The sequence below is a fragment of the Chiloscyllium punctatum genome, chromosome 13 (genome assembly GCF_047496795.1).
Source record: "Chiloscyllium punctatum isolate Juve2018m chromosome 13, sChiPun1.3, whole genome shotgun sequence".
Lineage (NCBI taxonomy): Eukaryota > Metazoa > Chordata > Chondrichthyes > Orectolobiformes > Hemiscylliidae > Chiloscyllium > Chiloscyllium punctatum.
In genome coordinates this window covers 91,263,861-91,284,380 of record NC_092751.1, presented here as the reverse complement: position 1 = coordinate 91,284,380, position 20,520 = coordinate 91,263,861, and the positions used below count along the sequence as shown (strand labels likewise).

Below are 20,520 nucleotides of genomic sequence, written 5' to 3'. Positions count from 1 at the left end.
TAAATCATGTGAATTTGAATTTATTGAAATCGAGTCCTTCATTGACCTATTTAACAGAATTAATTCAAATCAACCCTCCAGCCATCCTGGATTCAGAATGGCCCACAGAAGTGTAATTTTAACTGTGAAGATAAAACAATAAATTCCCGTTAACAGAAGTCACTTTGCTTTTGGTAAATTAAATTTTAACTTCTATTCAAACTGACAAAACTTATTTGTTCAAGATTAGAGTGGTGCTGGAAAAGCACAGCAGGTGATGCAGCATCTGAGGAGCAGGAAAATCGATGTTTCGGGCAAAAACCCTTCATCAGGAATTCCAGCATCTGCAGTCCTCACTTTCACCTAAAACGTATTTGCTGTTTTATTATTAAGAGAGTAATTATTCCTCTTCTTTTTAGACTCCTAACAGTGCAGATAGAAGCCATTTAAGTTGCAGTGACTCTCTGAAGAGCATCCCACCCTATCCTTGTAGCCCCTCATTTACCATTACTAATCCATCTAAACCTGCACACTATTTAGCATGGCTAATTCATCCAACCTACACATCACTGGACTGTGGGAGGAAACCACACAGACACAGGGAGAAAGTGCAAACTTCACACAGACAGTGAAGGCTGGAACAGACACAGAAGGCTAGAATCAAACCGGAGTCCCTGGGGCTGAGAGGCATCTGTGCCAATCACTGTGCCACCATGCCGTCCATTATACTGTCTCCAATCTTAGGATTTCAAGGGAGGTGTGTCTTTACAACTCTAACTCAGAATTGTGAATTTTCCATAATTGTGTTAAGGCAGACAAAGTTTTGATCTCCCTGAGAATGGATGGTGAAGTGGAATTGGGACTAAAGATCAGCTGTGATTGTATTGAATGATGTAGTAGGCAATCTAGGTTGAAGCTTCAGTGTGGTACTACTGGAGTGTTACACTGTAGGAGGTGCGGTGTGTCAGATGAGATACTAATCTCAGTCTGCCCTCTTATGGATGTAAAATACACAATGACAATCTCAAACAAGAGTAAAGGAGATTTTCCCAGTTTCCTAGTCAACGTTATATTTGTAAACCAGCATTGCATTTTATCGGGTCACTATGCCATTGCAGTTTGTGGTCTGTGCTAATTGGCTGCCACTTTTACAGTATTACAAGTAATTAGTGTATCATGGGCAGAAAGGTATCCTGTGAGCATAAGGTGCTATAAAGTGTAAATTCTTTCTTTAAAGAACGTCTGATTTTGCAAAGAATCTGCTAAGGAAAAGGACAACAGCAAGACATTAGAGGTAAAACTTCATTTCTAAACTTCAACATCGCTGTATAATGGACAAGTCTTGATTTCTCAAACATACAGTGACACTTGCGGGAGTTTTTTTTTGGCCTTCTACTCCATTGGTATACTGCCTAAATCAGCATTGTTTTACTGTCAGAACCACAATAGGAAATATATCGCGACTCTGTTGTTTCACTTTCCTGGTAACAGAAATAGAACAGAAAGGAATGTGATAATAAGAATATTAGAAGGAAAATCAGGAGCACTGTCGTGCTTACCAACATTCTACGGAGAACCTTCACAATTTTTTTTTAAGTCCCCATGCTGATACCTTACTGATTGATCATGTCTCTCCAGTTAACTCTGTGAACATTCATAGCCCTTTCCAACAGGAACTTCAGAATATATTTAAATGAGCTTTCTGAAATTATACACATTTTTAAAAGAAAATGGCCAGGGAAATGCACTGATAAGCATTGTTATTGTATGCTTTGAATAAACACATTTTTCAAAGTAATTGCAAAGCAAAGAAAGTCCAAAGCTGTGCAGGTCAGGCAAATTGGCCATGCTAAATTGCCCATAGTGTTAGGTGCATGATCCAGAGGGAGGTGAGTCTGGGTGAGTTACTTTCGGAGGATCAGTGTGGACTGGTTGGGCCAAAGGGCCTGCTTCCACACTGTAGGGAATCTAATCTAATCTAATCGCTGATGCTGGAGATTTGAAATTCCTGATGTAGAGTCACTGGACTCAAAACATTAACATTCCCAAAGATGTTGCCAGACCTGCTGAGTTTCTCCAGCAATTTCTGTTTGTTTGCAAAGCAAAAGATTTGATTCCAGTTCAGAATTTTGATCTGAAATTCTTCAAAAGAATTGTCAGAGTGTCATACAGCATGAAAGATACTTTTGGGTCTAACCAGTCCATGCTGAACATAATCCAGAATTAAACTAGTCCCACCTGCCTGCTCCTAGCCCATATGTCTCCAAACGTTTCCTATTCATGTTTTTACCTAAGTGTCTTTTCAATTTTGTAACTGTACCCACATCACCACTTCCTCAGGAAGTTCCATCCACATGCCAAACACCCTCTGGGTAAAAAAAAAATTGCTTCTCATGTCTTTTTTAAATCTTTCTTCTCACATGAAAAATATGCCCCATCAGGAAGATGACGAACCATAGAATTCCTACAGTGTGGAAACAGACCCTTTGGCCCACACCAAGGGGTAACCCACACAGACCCATTCCCCTACATTTACCTGTGACTAATACACCTAACCTACACATGCCTAAACACTATGGGCAACTTAGCATGGCCAATTCACCTAACCTGCACATCTTTGTTGACTATGGGAGGAAACTGGAGCACTCAGAGGAACCCCATGCAGATACGAGGAGGATGTGCAAACTCCATGCAGATAGTTCCCCAAGGCTGGAATTGAACCCAGGTCCCTGGTGCTAAGAAGCAGCAGTGCTAACTACTGAGCCACAGTGCCAAATGCCAGCTTGTCACTTCACTTGAATTAACGGATCATTACTGATCAGAATTACTAGGTTTTAGAAACTTGTATCAAACTTCCCAGCACCATTTATTTTATAATGCACTTACCTGGAACTGGATACAGTGATTAAACATATTGTGCTATTTTGGTTCCGCACCTTCACTTTAGGCAAAGATATATTCCATTCAAGTGTGTGACATTCCCACTTTGAAGCAATAATAGTTGTTCATGTTACTTGTTTTTACATGATCATAACTCATTGATACACCATACCCCATCCTAAATGTTAAACGTAAAATCTATTCCACTGTTCAATATGCCACAGAAGCAACTTTTCTACCACTACAATCTGTTTTCTCAGATGCAGATGGACTAAGGTAAAATGAAGAAAAAGTGTCACATGTGAGGAGCTATTGAATTTAATCCAAATTTAGCTCAGAATGAATGACTGCCAATTGCAAAGTTACCTTTGATAGTGACTATTTACTCAAATTTGCATTAATAAGTTGCGCTGTGACAATTCTCAATAGATGTAATACATTGTGCAATGTCTGCCAGTCAGAGCAATTTATAAATTTTTTTTAAGGAAATTTGCAGTTCTGAAAAGTAATTATAGGTCATATACAGACATCCTATGGGACAAAGTCTTGTCAACTGAAAGTACAAAGCAGTGACATCAGACCATCTCAACAGATCTGGCAGCATCTGTGGAGAGAAATCAGCTTTAACGTTTCGGGTCAGATTTCTCCGATTTCTCTCCAAAGATGCTGCCAGACCTGCTGAGCTTTCCCAGCAGTTTCTGATTCACAGCATCCGCAGTCCTTTTGGTTTTTAAGTCAGATCATTGGCCTATTTTTACAAATGAATGATAACTCAGTTCTACTTAAAATATTTACAAACTCACGACCTTACAAATTTATCTGAGTAATGAGATTACTAAGAATAACCAGAACTTTTCTATTGCCCTCCCTTTGCTACTTTCCACTGAAAGTATTGCATCACATGAGATGTGACATTGAGACAAGTGGTAGTTATTCAGAATTAACTCCAAGTGTCCACTCTCGAAGAGAAATCCTCTGGCTAATGTAAGATGATCATGAGTTGATATACTTGATGCTGGTCTTAATTTTACTTCCGTGATTTTCTATTTGGCGATCTGTGAACTTGATTTTATTTTATTTTTGTGTATGGGGAAAGGAGTCAGTCATTTTGTTAAAAAAAAAGACTGGGGTGTTTTGAATTGTACTTGTGACTTGATGATGAAACTGTCATTACCTGCAGAGGATGTGTCAACTATTACAGAGATGATCATTGAGATTAGATAATACATGGTCATAAGGTCCAGGTCCAGAACACTTCCAAAAGATGTGAAACAGCAAAAAGTGAATTTTGTGAGGCTTCTGTGCAGCTGGAGTGAGCAGTGCAGTGATGTTAGTTGTGAAAAATGATTAGGGTCTACTAGACCCATATAGTCAAAGAAAAAGGTGTATGCAGAAGTGGGAAATACTGATAAATGGCAGAGCTGGAAGACAGTTGAAAGAAGACTGTCGTTCAAATTGAAAACTGGCTGGAGATTAATTTGTTAAAATGGACAGAATTAATGAGAATGAAGGATGAAGGCAGAGAGAAAAAGGGAAAGGAATGTTCCTCTTTCCCATAATAGATTCATAAATGATCTGTTTGCAACTAGAAATTGCCACCTAAACTGTTAAGAAATTTCAATTTTGTTAGCGTAAAAAAAGGATTTACCGCAACCAGTTTGTGTCAGATCTGAGTCAACAGCAAAGTCTTGGTTTGTTTAACTTTACTGAGCTGATTGGTATTTGCAAGTCTGAGTGAAGCCCTGATCGTATTCTGCTGCTGGATGACATCTAGTGCCAAAAAAACCAAACAAATAAACATTCTCCCAATCCTCCCATCCCCAGTAAATGTGCACCCCATTGCCACATGTTGAATCAGCTCAAATTAGGAAACAAGTCTTGAAATTCCCTGACTCTTAACTTACATGGTGCATGTATCTACTGAGCTGTTTTAAAAGGATTCAGAGTTCTATTAGAAGGTTAAAAATTGAGCTACTTCTACAGTTATCTATACTTCTAAAAAGTATTAGTACATTTCTTGAAGCTCAAGAGCATCTCAGTAACGAAACAATTTTTGTTTATTTAACGAAACTGTGGATTGTTTAACATTTATATCCTTGTCGATATATTATTCTGGCCCCTATTAAACACTTACAGGACACCAGCTGGATACTATTGTATGAAAGGTATGTATATTTTAGAAACTGAAAAGTCCCAAAGGATTATAAAGGAAGGAATCACTGCATCCTGGAGGCTTTTAGATAATCCCTCTGGCCCAATCAGAACCAGAGAGGAGTGGCTTCGGTTAATATAAATGTTGCCAAAGCCATGCTGTTTTTGATTCAGATTCAGGCTGAGGTTCTTCTCCTGTGTGAACTCCACTAAACAACGAGCCATGATTGTGAAAACGTGTGCAGTGTTACTCCTGCTCCTTGGCACTCTGTGCATGAACCTGACCCAGGGTAAGTGACTGCTGCAGGGCTCAGTGTGGGCAAAGATTGCTGTTCTCAGGAGACAGCAAAAATTCTGTTATTAACCTGCACCTTTCTCTCTGTTTGAAATGGCTGAGAGGAAAACATACAATGGGCTGGAAAGCTGAAAGGCAGGCTTTTAAATGTTAGTGCTTTCAGACTTAACATTCATCTTATATAAGTACTTGACTAAGAGAATATGTTTAGGGACCATGCTTTGTCATTTTTGAACAATATATCATCCAACTTGTATTGAAATCTCTAAATACAGCTCATGCCTTTTCTTAAAAGTTCTGTTGGCAGAGCAGACTATATTTTAATACAATACACAATAGTTGCCATGGAGTTGTATTAGACTAGATACAAACTGCCAACAGGTCCCCGGAAGGTGCAAATATTGTCTGGGAATGATTTTGAATTAATACCAAAAACTGTCAGTTTTAGTGGATTAGGAAATAAGTTTCAATATGCATAGTGATTAAAAATGCAATAGCTTGATTTTGTAGAGCCATCTATAAGATGTGTCCAACTTGCTGCTTCTGACCATAAATAAAACTGAGAGCCGTCATCACGTATTTGTGAAATGATAACTGAAGCGAAGCTGAGGGCTGAGTATCCAGTACAGCTCCATGTTGTACAATTTCTAACTGGGTTGTTCTACATTCTTCAGTTGCAGTTGGTTGAACTGAATCGAGTCACCAGCTGTTCTGGATTAAACTGCACTGTGTAGGTGGTGAGATTTCACTCACTTGATTCCAGTTGCGGGTCCAATTCATGCTGCTCTATCTAAACAGGCACTGGCTCAAAATGATTTTAATCTGGCTTGCGCATGTTTCTTCCATTTAACTGGCTTTCAGCCCCAGAGTTCAGTATTACGTATGAGGTGAAGGAACATCGAATTATTTGACTTTAAGTGTGTGTGATTGTTAAAAGAGTTAGTTAACTGCTGTTACATAACACTTTAGAAATCTGGGTAAAGGAGGACAGTTTAGCAAATTGACATTTTAATGGAATAAGATGTCTATCTCAGATAAAAATGTTTTTTTTCATGTTCATCCCTTTCATATATTGCTGTGGGAGCCAGTGCCAAACAAACAGACTAAGTTAGATTAAATCAGAATGAAATTCAGTCTCTCTGTAAGTGGATGTATGATTTAACTAGTGAAAAATCTTTCATTATGAAGTTTGTCCAATGTTGACAAAGAAAATTCCAATTCCAATCCTTCACTTAATATCTAACGGTTGAAGGGTAGACACACCTGCAATGGCACAAAAATAACCACTTTTTTCTTAGAATTATTGACTTTTTTTACCTTTGTTCCTTATGCTGTAAAGGACTGTACAAATTTAGAGACTGATACAATGGCATTAATATGTTTAACCTAAGGCTTAGAGTTTGAATGAAAGTCTCTGAGGATTTTGTCCCTAAATCAAGAGCTAGGTTTGGATGCTGACAACTAAATAGCATAGTGTTATTTTACATCCTCAGGATGTGAAATGTTCAGAGTACTGGTCCAAGTTAAATGCATCAGATTGCCCACATTGAAATGAGGAATAAAATCACACTTTTTTTTCCTCTCTCCATAGGGAAGCCAACGGCAGTTCTGAACAGGTGCATGTGCAGAGGTGGAGCAATACAGATCAATATGAGAAACATCAGGGGATTACAGGTTATCCCCATTCCAAACTGCCCTCTCCAACTCATGTGAGTGCGGGATACTTGCTAATATTCTGTACATTCCTGCTTATTGCCTGAACAGTGCTGTTAATTGAAAGCCATGTAACCTCATTAAACCTTTGCCCATTGGTAAGTGTCCCTCCATTCCCTGAGGTGCTTACCTTGTTAGATTGCCACACTTGAACTAAAATTGCTCAACTTTGAGATGGCAAAATGCTCAAAGAATGATTTCTCAGCCTTGTTCCCAGTCAGTGGTAGGTTAACAGGTAGTCAGAGGCACAGTAAATGAGACTATATGTGGGAAAGAATATCAAAAGTAAAATGTGAAAACAAATGAAATATACAGTCACTGAAAGTGTTGCCTTGTCCATCATAGATTTACAACACATCTGTCTAAGTTATGGACAAAATGAAGATCCATGTTTAATTTTCCCGCAGACTTCTACTTTGGTTTGCCTTCAATGTTTGTCTGTAATTTTGAAAGTTTGTCTTAAAAGTAACTTAAAATACACAGGATGCCTGCCAATGTCTATGCTGTTTAATAGACAAATATTTTGCACTTGTGCGGATCCCTTAGTTATACGTTTCATTTATACACCAAGGGCATCCTTCATTTGAGCACCTTTGTAAAGAACATTGATTCTGTAAAGCTGTTCACTATTCCCATTCGATAAGTGTGAAATGTCAAACCATCAGTGAAGGAATGGCTATGTGAAGCCTGATTACTGTGCTTTCTTGACCTTTTTTTTTCTCCCCCTCACTTAAGAGAATGTAGTTTAGCAGTAATTTACTCCATGTGTCAGCTCGGGAATGAGTCAGTGATGCTTATAGAATTTTACGGATATTGGCTGACTTTCTCGTGATGAATTGAACTAGCAGTGATGATTTAACTGAGCACTTAAACTTTCAAAAAAGTTGAGATTCAACGATAAACCTTTTCTGTCAGAGATTGATGTTTTCAAATTGTTTCAATGAATATGTTGATGATTCCCTTAAAGTAATAAAGTCATACTTTTTGAGGAGAAAATGTTTGCTTCCAGCAGAATTGGGGGGACAAATGCAGACCTCTAAAGAAGAGCTCTATTAGTGTGAGCAAGGGATTTATTTTAAAATATTATACTCTTTGGTTGCATCACAGAGCCACGTTGAAGACTGGGAAGAAGATTTGCCTGCATCCCAAATTTTTGTACCTATGGCAAAGGAAAATAAGCAGGTAAGAACAGAGCTTCTATGAATTTAAAATGATAAAGTAGAGTCCAGAGAAATAGGCTCTCTTTAATATTAGCTGGGAGGGAAAGATTTTCATTTATACTCAAAACCTCAATGCCCAAAAGCATTTTAGACCAGAAATGTTCTCACTGTAATGCAGTTATCATGACAGCTGATTTGTGTATAGCAAGATCCCACAGACCTTCAATGAGTGAACAAGCAAATAATCCATTTTGGCTGAGGGATAAATGTGACCCAACATACTGGGAAAAACTTCCCACAACTCCCTTACTCAATCAAATTGTACTCTTGGATCTCTGTCCTTGAGAGGGAAGACAGAGCCTTTGTTTAATGACCTATCTGAAAGATGCCAGCCCCTACAATGCCATACACCCTCAACACCGAACTGGAGTGTCAGACTCAATTTTGCATTTAAAGTAGGAGCAAATTACTACAGATGTTGGAAGCTGCACTGAAAACAATAAATGCTGGACAGGTCAGACAGTATTCATGGAGAGTCTGCAAGCTAACATTGAGTCTAGATGCTCTGAAGTGTCATCTAAACCAGAAACATTAGCATGCTTTCTGATCCACTGGGATCTCAGTCATTTGTTTTCAGGTTAATTGCACTTAAATCTCCATTTGGGATTTGATCTTAACCAAATAATCCTCAAGGGAGAAAGTATTATTATAAAGCTGAGCTCATTGAAGAACAGGAGAAAAAATATAGGTAAATTCTTAGAGGAGACTTTTAGAGGATATGGAAAAGGTGAGAAAAGGTTTTGGACTAAAGGGCTAGGATGAGGAGTTAGCACAGGCACAATGGGCTGAATGCCTTATGTTTCTTTAGGTTAAATTAACCTGTAAGAAGATTTTAAATATGTGATTGAACACTGAGCATTTTACAGCTGCAAGTTTCAGTAAATTAACAGTCCTGTGGGAAGTATTTGTATTTTCATAACTCTTCGTGCAAAATGTATAGTCTGTGGTAGATACAATTGATGTCCCTGCATGACTATTGTACTCTAGGCACATTTCCTTTATTTGACTAGAGTTTTGACAGGCTGTCATTTGAAGAATATTCAGGCTGAAGAAATATTCCACATGCTGGATAGCTATAGATCTCTCTGCTGATAGATTCTCTCACTTCCCCATCATTACCCCCTCAATCTAAATCAAACAGACCCAATATTTTGGGTGTTTGCACTTCAGTAAACTGACAGCCTATAAACTATCCTGATGGGGTTAAATTCATGTTGAAGTAGCATTATCTCAAAGCTACTGTGTGAGCTACTTAGAAATTGTGAGTTGACCATTGCTCTGATCACCCTTGCCATCAGTAGTGAACATGAGGGACAGAGCCAAAAACATTTCTCAACCAAAGTTTTCCTTTTAAACCTATTAATGGCTGGTTACAAAATTTCACTGCATTGATTGTAACATCTGTTATTAATAGTGAAATCCAGTCCAGAGTCTGGTATTTCCCTGTGATCGAGGCCAAGTCTTTAATCATTGGTAATTAGAAGAAAAGATTTTTCAGTTACCTCGACTTTCCTCTGCTTCATGTCCTGAATGGATCCCTTCCTCCCTCTTAAGGTGTAGTCCTTGCCTCCTACCTCCCCATACAGCTTTTGAAAAAATTCATTCATGGGATGAGGGTGTCACTGGCTAGGCCAATGTTTATTGCTTATTCCTAATTGCCCAACCACAAGAGCCAACCACATCACTGTGGGTCTGGAGTCACATGTAGGCCAGACCAGGTAAGGATGGCAATTTCCTTCCCTAAAAGGACTTGAGTGAACCAGATGGGTTTTCCAATAATCAGCAACATATTAATGGTCATCATTAGACTCTTAATTGCAGACTCTTCATAAAATTAAAATTCTACCATGGCAGGATTCAGACACAGGCACCCAGAACATTACCAGAACAGACCAGCAATAACATCACAAGGCCACTGCCTCCCCTAAAGTTTAAAGTGGGAGATTTGTCAACGAGTCCTAAGGTCATTTCACTGCAGAAAGCATAACATTTTGGTTTAATCTTGGTTTCACCAGGCTTTCCCTCTTTTAGGTTGCTCTATTGGGAGTGGAATCCCTTTGTGATATTTCTATTCTTCCACAAGCAAAGACATTTTATCCAATCATCATAACCCCAGCATGGCCTTAGCTGAGATCTGTGAACTGAGCACCAATTGGGGATTTGTACCTGCAAACTGTACACTCGATACCTTATGGCTTCTCTTAGCCTTTGGGATAATTTAAGATTGTAACACTTGACCAACATTGGGTAGTTAATGGGAACTGGAGCTAATATACAATCATCCACAATTACAACACTCTTGATAAATGCCAGACATTGATCAAGTGCACATTATGGCTCACTGGTTAATGAAGAAAATTCACAGGACACTTCTGCTATAACATACCCTTGACTACAATCTGTTTTTATATGGCCCCCAAAGGGAAACTTTATTGACGGGTTATTTTATATTGATGTAGAACGTACTCCATTCTGAACAGAACTCAACTACTTTCTATTGAAAACACCAATATTTATTTTACAGAGAAGGCAAGAACTGAACAGAGGGAAGAGTGAAGCCAGCTGGTTGGCCCTGTCTTGATTCTGTGCATGAGTGCGTACTCACACTAAAGATGCTCTGTGCACATGTTAACTTACTGTTTCTCTGCCATGCCTGCCTCTATTGCTTTGCTAGCTGCCACACCTCATTCTCAGTCTATTACAAGCCGAATCTAGTTAGCTATAGTGTGGTGCGCACATGCGCTTTGTCAGCAGTGCTGTTAATTTTTTAACTTTAAAACTGAGCACCTTCAGGTATATCGTCAATGTATTTTCACTGCCAATGAATTCCAAGGCATGCTCCCAGGGTTAGAAAGAAATTGGTACACAAAATGTGATGGAACGAAATGCAACTAGTGGGAAATATTTTCAGCAGTACTTTTTTGTTTTTGATTATTAATCAGTTAGTTTTTAAAAACTAGGTATTGTCATTTTTCTTGAGTTCCCTGCCCCAGTTAATCTCCTGATTAAATCACAGAAGCAGAAATGTGATTTAAGGATGCACTTTCAATTGGAACTTGTAAGTCATTGAAGGTAGATGAGATTTTCAGAGAAATCTAACTCCTGTGACCTGTAATTCCTTGACAGTATCTAGTGGCAAGAGTAAATGCTATACTAGCAGACTGACCAGTACACTAACACTCAGGACATACTGTCAGCTCTTAAGTCAGCAATCAAATAGGTCTTGATGTTGTCCTCTTCCCATCATGCTTTAGATCTCAGCCATCCCAAAGGATGTATGGAGTTTTGACATAGGGTCTTGTACAATGTTATCATTTTGATGATCTTCCAGACTGGTGGTCCGTTATCTCAGTTGACTGGAGGTTTGCATTGCAGACCAACACCAGCAGTGTGGGTCCAATTCTCCTGCCAATGTTACAATGAAGATCACACCTCCTCAAAGTCCTCTTTTACCTGAGGCTCACTTACCTCCGGGTAAAACACAGTCAAATTGTCGCTTGAGAGCAGGACTGTGGCAACTTTACTTTTTGTTTTAGTATGTCTGTGAGGATAGCCCAGTGTGATTAGCTTCCTAGTTTCTCTGAAGAAGTTTCTGAATTTTCCAGAACTCTGTTGTCTCCCCTGCTGGCACAAGATTGCTTGATTTTAGGAACTCACCAGAAAAAGTGGGAATTTTTAGCTTCCACTCCATAACATGGGTTAGATTTTAAAAACTCCAGAGCAAATTATCCCTGATCAGCTTTACCTAGCCAAACAGCAGCAACCAGGATCCAAACTCTATTTTCCTGCTTCTCGGATGCTGCCTGACACTCGACTCCAAACTATAGTCCATCCCTATAGCTGCAGAATTTACTGGACTGGAAAGGTCTCTCTTAAAGCTATTATAATGTCCCCAACACTTACACAATAATAATGTGCCCCCGCTGATGAAATATCTTCATGAAGCATTAAGGCTGGTAGATGGAAGCTATTGTTTGAATTTATCAATGGTGTTTGAAGCTGCCATTGGAGCTAATTAATTGCTTGTTTTGTACATATTGGAGTTTACTAATCATTGCTTATTTTGTGAGCAATTTGACATTATCTAGCAGAAATCCAACTTTTAACTTCTGATTTTCTGAAATGAGGTGCTATAAAAGGAAGAATTAGTGTCTGTGTTGGCAAGTGCCTTTTGTTGCAATGTCCCTGGAAATGTGAAAATTCAACAAGGTGCTTCCTTCAAGGGAACACACACAAAATATTATTGTTGGAAAGGCAACAAATATGCCAAAGATTTGTCCCAGTGATTTTGAGCACGTGATGTGCAGCAACTGATGCATGTTACTTCACTGTATATTTGTAGATGAGATGTTGTTACCATATTTTTTAAAAAACATTGTAATTGAAACTAAGTTTGACATGTTGGAAGACACTATTGACTACTCTGTTTTATACTGTTTCTTTGTAACATTAAGAGGCTTTTTTTTTAGAATAAACTTTAAAAATTACAAAAAGGTTCCTTGTCATTTTTTAGCATGAGTGGCAATTTTTAAAAATAATTCATTCGCTGAAGGGCAGTGGCTCGGGCTAGGCTAGCATTTACAAAGGTTTCAGCCATGTTGTTGTGGCTCTAGGCCAGAAGACCAGGTAAGGATGGCAGTTTTCTTTCCTAAAAGGCACTCTTATTTTCTTGTCAACTAGGAAGTTTACATGTTTTGCCTTTTTTAGAACACAGCAGGAGCTGGGATAGGCCATTGGCTCCCCCATCATTGAACAAAATCATGGTTGATTTGCCATAGGCATCATCCCGTTCTGCGCCAACTCATTGTCCTCCCACACTCCAATCTGTTAAAAATCTATCTACCTAATCTCCGTCATCTAGCCTCTCAACTCTCTGGGGTAGAGAATACTAGGCACCCATTACCTCCTGGGAAAACAAATTCCCTTACAATTTAGTTTTAATTGAGTGCCTGCTTACTCCTTAAACATGTATGCTAGTTTGAGCTTTTCCCCCACTAGAGTAAATATCTTAACACCTACTCTGCCAATCCCCCTGAGAATCTTGCATGTTACAATAAGATCATCCATCATTCTCCTGAACTCTAATGAATGGCAAACCCGTTTAGCCAATCTTGATAAGTCAATCCCTTCATCCTATAACTTAGCCTTGATTTCTCAGCTGTGTAGGGTCACTTGACACACACACACTGACAAAATATGAAAAAATCTGGTTAAAATGTAGAACACGTTGAGTTGCTGTTTCAATTTAACTCATTTCAGTTGGGTTTTTTTTTTGAGACCTGACTTGTATAGAGAATTCTTCAATTTTGATTTTTGTACTCATCAAATTTCTGTGATATTGGACATAGTGAAGTAAATAATATGGTCTCCATGCGACAAGCATTTAAAGCCAACATCAGAATGCACAGACATAAATGATAAGAATTTAACCCTTTGAAGTGATGTCTGATTATGTGACTTATGTTACTTAAACAACAAAACCAGCAACAATGCTAGAACAACAAAGATTCTCTAGACATAAGCTATTCTCTGTAATACAGTGCTAAGGAGCTGAAAGATGCAAGACCAAAGGCAACAGTATCAATCCCTGAAAGTACATTTTAAATAAAAATCCACTGGATGTGGACATCATTGGCAAGGCTTGTTCTTGGGTAAATCACCTCAAAAGGGCCACCATTCTCCACCATTCAAACACACTGCTATTCAAACGTCATAGTGATGCACTTGAATGTCTTGGTACAACTGAATAGTTATTTCAGAGGACAGCTAAGCACTTGCCTCATTGTTGTGGGCCTCAGGTTACACACAGAGCAGATGGCATAAGGGCAGCAGGTTTCCTTGTATGAAGGACATCGTGAGGAAGAGTGATCTTAATGCAAGAAGCCAGTGGCTACGTGGTCATCATCGTTAAGACTAACTTCATTCTTAACTTATTTAAAAACTAAAAAACACAGATCATGGTAGAGAAACAACATGTCTAGCAGCACCTGGTGAGAGAGCAACGCGAGTTAACATTTCAAGTCAAATAAGTCTCCTCTCCAAAGCAATGCTGCCAGACATGCTGAGGTTCTATCATAGAATCCTTACAGTGTGGAAACAGGCCATTTAGCCCAAGTCCACCCCGACATTCTGAAGAGTATCCCACCAGATTCATTCCCCTGCCCAATTACTTAACGTTTCCCCTGACTGATGCACCTAACCTACCCTGAACACTATGGGCAATTTAGCATAACCAATTCACCTACTCTGCACATCTTTGGATTGTTGGAGGAAACCCATGTAAACACAGGGAGAATATGCAAACTCTGTGTACACACACACACACAAAATTGCCTGAGGCTGGAATCAAACCTAGGTCCCTGGCACTGTGAGGCAGCAGTGCTGACCACCGGGCCACCATGCCGCCAATAAATACTTCAGTGCTCTGTGCTTATTTCGGATTCCCATCGTCCAGTAACCTAACCGCTATGGCGCAATGGACAACATATCAAGGTTATGTAGGCCGCTATCATTATAAATGCCTATGTCCACCTTTTTAATGATGTAAGTTTACACAGAATGTGTGTAAAGGAATTTGGTTCTTCAATATATCTTAGATAACATTGTGTTCTTGCATTGACCAGTTGCATAAGTCTAAAAGAACCGTGGAATCCCGACAGCAAGGAAGCAGGCTATTTGGCCCATTGAGTCCGCACTGAACCTCTGAAGGGCATTTCATCAAGACCCACCCTGCTACCCATCCCTGTAACTATGTGTTTTCCACGGCCAATCCACCTAACCTACTATAAGAAAGATGTATTAAACTTCAAAGGGTTCAGAAAAGATTTACAAGGATTTTGCCAGGGTTGGAGGTTTTGAGCTATAGGGAGAGGTTGACATATGCTAGAGCTGTTTTCCCTGGAGCATCAGAGGCTAAGGGGTGACCTTTATAAAATCTGAGGGGCATGGTTAGGGTGAATAGACAAGGTCTTTTCCAGAGTGGGGGTGTCCAAAACTAGAGTGCATATGTTTAAGCTGAGAGTGAAAGTATTTAAAAGGGACCTAAGGGGCAACATTTTCATGCAGAGGGTGTATGGAATAAGCTGCCAGAGGAAGTGGAGGAAGCTGATACAATTACAACATTTAAAAGGCATCTGGATGGGTATATGAATGGAAGGATTTAGAGGGATATGGACCAAATGATGAATTTAGGATACTGGTCGGCATGGATGAGTTAGACCGAAGGTCTGTTTCCATGTTGTACAGCTCTAAGACTCTATAACTTGCATACCTTTAGATTGTGGGAGGAACCTGGAGCACCCAGAGGAAATCCACACAGACATGGGGGAGAATGCACAAACTCCATACAGACAGTTGCCTGAGGGAGGTCTCTAGTGCTGTGAGGCAGCAGTGCTAACCAAGAAGCCACTGGAAAAAGAATGTGAGAAATCAATTCTCACCAAACAATAGAAGAAAACATTGCAACAAAAGATTTATTTTTGTTGCAATTAAGATAGTTCAGCTTGAATGACTGCTTGATTTGTATGATTGAGGTGAAATTGGATTGTTGTCCTTGACTCTTACGCTAGTTTGTGCTGTGATTAAATCTCCAGCTCTTTAAGAAAAGAATATAACTTCACACAACCAAATTCCAGTTACAACAAACTAATGCAGCACTATGATATTCCGTATTCATATTATGTTTCTGTTTTGAAGTCTTCAGAGGTTCACTGTTGATTGTTATCACAATCAAAGCTCTGAACTTCAGAAGGGAATTGCTCTGTTGGGATCAAACGGCCAAATGTCTCAAAACTGGCTTATGCCTCAAGAGTTCATTGTTTAGAGCCCAGAATCTGAAAACTAGATGTGTATAAAATGTTGGAATTTCACTCCAGCTGTAAGTGATATAAATCTAAATCTATCTGCAATAGTGAATAGATGAGTGAAACTTAAAAGTGCATCACAATGGGCTGGAGCAGGGATTTACTCACAATAAAATTGTTCCAGTTTGTAAAGGAACTTACTTTGGTGAAGCCACATGTGAGAGAGACCTTACGTTATGAGGAAGCATATATACATATGCACACACCACTTAGCAGCAAGACCAGGTCAAACAGTCCCTTGACCCTGCTCGACCATTTGATAAGATCATGGTTACTCGGACTGCGACCTCTACCTTCCTGTCTAAACCCCTGCACCTTTTGACTCCCTCGTCAATCAGAAATCTATCAAACATTTCCTTAAAAGTTATTCAATACCTTGTCTCCATTACTCTTTTTTGATTAGAATTAGAATTGGGTTTATTGTCACGTGTACTCAAGTACAGGAGTACAGTGAATTGTTTACAATGTTGCCAATACATAGCGCCATCCTAGATACAAAATAGAGAAAAAAACTTTACATTACTTTTCAGTTATTCATAGTATAAGAAAGAAAAATAAGAAATGAAGTTAAAAAGATAAATATTACAGTTATCTGGATAAATATTTCTAACAAGGGCCTGCAGTGGTTCAGTGCTGGGGCTTCCATACATGGTCTGACTGGGCTCACAAACTGCTGACCAACCACACCGATTCCCAGTCCAACACCCTCCCATACTGCTTGGGCCTCGCCTCCAGCCCGCTGGCCTTTGCGCTCCATTCCAGTCCTTCGGCTCGCTGGCCGTCCCACTCCGTTCCAGGTCTCCAGCCCGCTGACCCTCCCATCCTGCTCAGGCCTCACCTCCGGCTTGCTGGCTCTCGTGCTCCATTCTGGGCCTCTGGCCCGCTGGCCCTCCCATCCTACTCCGCTCAGGCCTGCGGCTCACTGACCTTTGCGCTCCATTCCAGTCCTCCAGCCTACTCCGCTCCAGCCCTCAGCTGCTCTGGTGATATCACTGTCACTCCAAGATGATTTCTTTTTAAGAGATTTAAAGAAAGAGAGATGAAGAAGAACGAGAAAAGAAAAGAAAAATGATAAAGCGGACAGAATGGATGAGCCCCATGCTGAGGATCCTGGACGCTGCCTATTCTGTGGCTGCCATCTTGTCACCACTACCACCACTACTATCTGGAGAAGAGATTTCAGTATAGGCTATAGTATTCACCATTGTAATGTAGGAAATGCAATGACCAGTTTGTGTACAGAAAGATCTAACAAACAGCAATACGTTAATGACTGGATAATCTGGTCTGTCATGTTGATGGAGGAATAAATATTGTCCAGAGCACAGAGTGTAAAGTTTAAGACCACCATTCGTAAGGATGTGGTAGAAAATCTCTGAGAAGGACATGGCATATTGATGCAAGTTATTTAAAGGCTAAATATATGTGCAGGAAATATCTAATAAATAAAATGATAGATAAAACTTAAAAACAAATATAATTTATGTAATAAAATATAAACATAAATCTGTTCTGATACCATAAATAGTTGAATACTTACACTTCTCACCAACGTTCTTGCTAAACATTGGCCATGGATAGGTCCAGTGGCACAATGGTTAGCACTGCTGCCTTACAATGCTGGGGACTTGGGTTCGATTCCACCCTCAGGTGACTGCGTGGAGTTTGCACATTCTCCCTGCGTCAGTTTGGGTTTCCTCCAGGTGCTCTGGGCCGCACATCAGCCCAAAGATGTGCAGATTATGTGGAATGGCCATGCTAAATTGCCTGTTGGGTGCAGATTAAGTGGATTAGCTACAAGGAAATACAGGGTCTGGATGGGACACTCTTCAATGTGTTAGTGTGGACTTGATGAACCGAATAGCCTGTTTCCACACTGTTGGGATTCTATGAGGTACGTGAGCAAAACTCTACAGAACAAGAGCTTGATCGCAATTTTCATGAAAAAACCAACTGGGTAAACTAGGCTAATTTAGATTTTCACAATTAAACGGAAAATTAATTTTGAGGCATTGTAGTTTTAAAAAGGCATTGTCTTTATAAAATGTGTTTGCAATCTTTGATTTTGTTTTTCAGAACTTACCTGGTATGACATAAATACCATGTTGTATCACATGATGTAACGTAATTAATATATGGCATAATTAATATATTCTTAAAAATTGCCAAGGATTTGTTCTAGGTGGCTCTGTCATTTGAAATGTAAAGGAGCGGTGCAAGGGGATGAATTTAAATATGAATTCCACTGTTGAACTTGATCCACTTGGTTCTTTTGAATCAACAAATTGTCACAAGGACCTTTATAATTTCTGAGTGATTAATTAGAGCTGACAGGTTTGGAAAAAAAACCTCCACATCCACTAGCAATGCACAGCAATCTTCAATTGCCAAAATTTTGCTGTTCTCCTCTGTTTCCCAATGAGGTGCCTTCATGATGAAATAGCTTGCCTGAGAAGATGTCCATTTGTGTTGGAGATCTGTGTGTGGTTTTCATGAACTGCCTGGTGTGATAGTTCCTCTCGCACATGGATGTCATTTAATGCTAAGTTGTTGCTGCTACATTCCTACTGCACAGTTTTACACCTCCCAGTTCCCCAATCTGCACTACAGGGAAAAGTGTATTATTTTTAAGTTTGTGGGACGTGGGTGTCGTGGCTGGGCCAGCCCGTGAGAAGTTAGTGATGAGTTGCCTTCCTGTCCACCAGTTGATCCACAATGCTGTTAGGGAGGGAGTTCCAGGATTTTGACCCAGCAACCAGGAAGGACCAGTGATATAATTCCAAGTCAAGATGGTGAGAAACTTAGAAGGGAGCTTAGAGGTGATGGCGGTTCCATATCTCTGCTAACCCTGTCCTTCTAGATGTGGTATGGGTTTGGAAAGTGCTGTCTAAGGAGCTTTAGTTTAGCCTCAAGCAGTTCTGCTCTCCTTCCCACATCGTAACTGGCTTTGTTGTTTAAGTATAAGTAAGTGTTGTATGAGAATGAATAATGTAACTCTTCAAAATGGAGACTGATGTAGATCAGCACATCCTGGCGCAGTTATTCTCAGGACGTAAATCATTTATATTAGATGTGATCATTATTCAACAGAATAGTCTTTTCTAACTTAATTATTCAGATTAATTTGTTTTAAAGAACTTGCCATGTTAAGTAACCTTTTGACAAACAAAATCAAAAGAACACAAACACTTTTTATAAAGACAGTGCCTTTTTAAAACTACAATGCCTCAAAATTAATTTTCTGTTTAACCTTGAAATAAGAGAAATTAATTGTGAAATTCTAAATTAGCCCAGGATGCCATTCTTCATCATTGGAGTGGGAAAGGGACAGAGTCAAAATTCTGGAATTCCCTTCCGAACAGCATTGCTTAACATATGAGGACCGTTTGAGGACTCTGGGACTTTTCTCGTTGGAGTGTAGAAGGATGAGGAGTTGGGCGATCTGATTGAAACTTACACAATACTGAATGGCCTGGACAGAGTGGTTGGTGGGAGGATGTTTCCATTGGCAGGAGAGATAAGGACTCGAGGGCATGGCCTTAGAGTAAAGGGAAGACCCTTTAGAATGGAGAGAAGAAGAAAAGTCTTTAGCTAGAGAGTGGTGAATCGGTGGAATTAATTGCCACAGAAGGCTGTGGAGGCCAGGTCATTGAGTATAATTAAAAAGGACAGATAAGTTATTTATTACCAAGGTGATCAAAGTTACGGGGAGAAAAGTGGGAAATGGGTTAAGAAACCTATCGGCCATGATTGAATAGTGGCGTAGACTCGATGAACCAAATGGCCTAATTTATGCTCCTCTCTCTTATGGTCTTGTCTAAATTGCTGTTACAGAATAACAAGAGCCATGGCCTGTAGGGTTATGAAGCTAGTGCAGGAAGACAGGATAAATCTGGCTCCCTGTTTACAGGCAGGCATGGAAATGATGGGCTGAATGTCCTCCTTTGTCATTAATATTCTATGGTTTCCAAGGTTTTGGAATGTAATGCCTATTTTGATCATGAAAATCTCGCATGCTCAAGAGAAAAAGTAACTTTTATGTCCATGGTTCCTGCAACTCTATTACCTCCTGTCTTGCTCTGTTACAGGCTAATGGTACAAAGTTGCATGCTGGGATTAGTCAACAACTCTACTGTCATTGTGTCATGTAACTACAAATATTGGAGAAGGCAAATTCAACGGACCTTTGTCTTTTATGTCTGGTAATTCCTACTTCATTGATTGAAGTTTTAATTTCATTAATGTGAGGTTTTACAGTCACTTAAGTTTTACTAAATTGTTATAACCTCTGCCATCACACTCACTTCCATTTTCAGTCCTGGTGAAATATGAAAGCCAATCACAGAGGACAGTGCTTCTTCTGCCAAATCTAAATCTAACCCATCATTTCTTATGCATATGTAATGCTTCAATTAATGCG

At 39.5% G+C, this 20,520-nt stretch overlaps 1 protein-coding gene across 1 annotated transcript; it reads left to right on the top strand.

Annotated features, from left to right (window-relative positions):
* The first annotated feature begins 5,167 nt into the window (after positions 1-5,167).
* cxcl12a (chemokine (C-X-C motif) ligand 12a (stromal cell-derived factor 1)) lies at positions 5,168-12,725 on the top strand. The gene is made up of 4 exons (XM_072583205.1): positions 5,168-5,300; positions 6,897-7,014; positions 8,126-8,200; positions 10,763-12,725. The coding sequence occupies exons 1-4, from the start codon at positions 5,234-5,236 to the stop codon at positions 10,776-10,778; spliced, it is 276 nt and encodes a 91-aa protein (XP_072439306.1). The 5' UTR covers positions 5,168-5,233; the 3' UTR covers positions 10,779-12,725.
* The last annotated feature ends 7,795 nt before the right edge of the window (positions 12,726-20,520 follow it).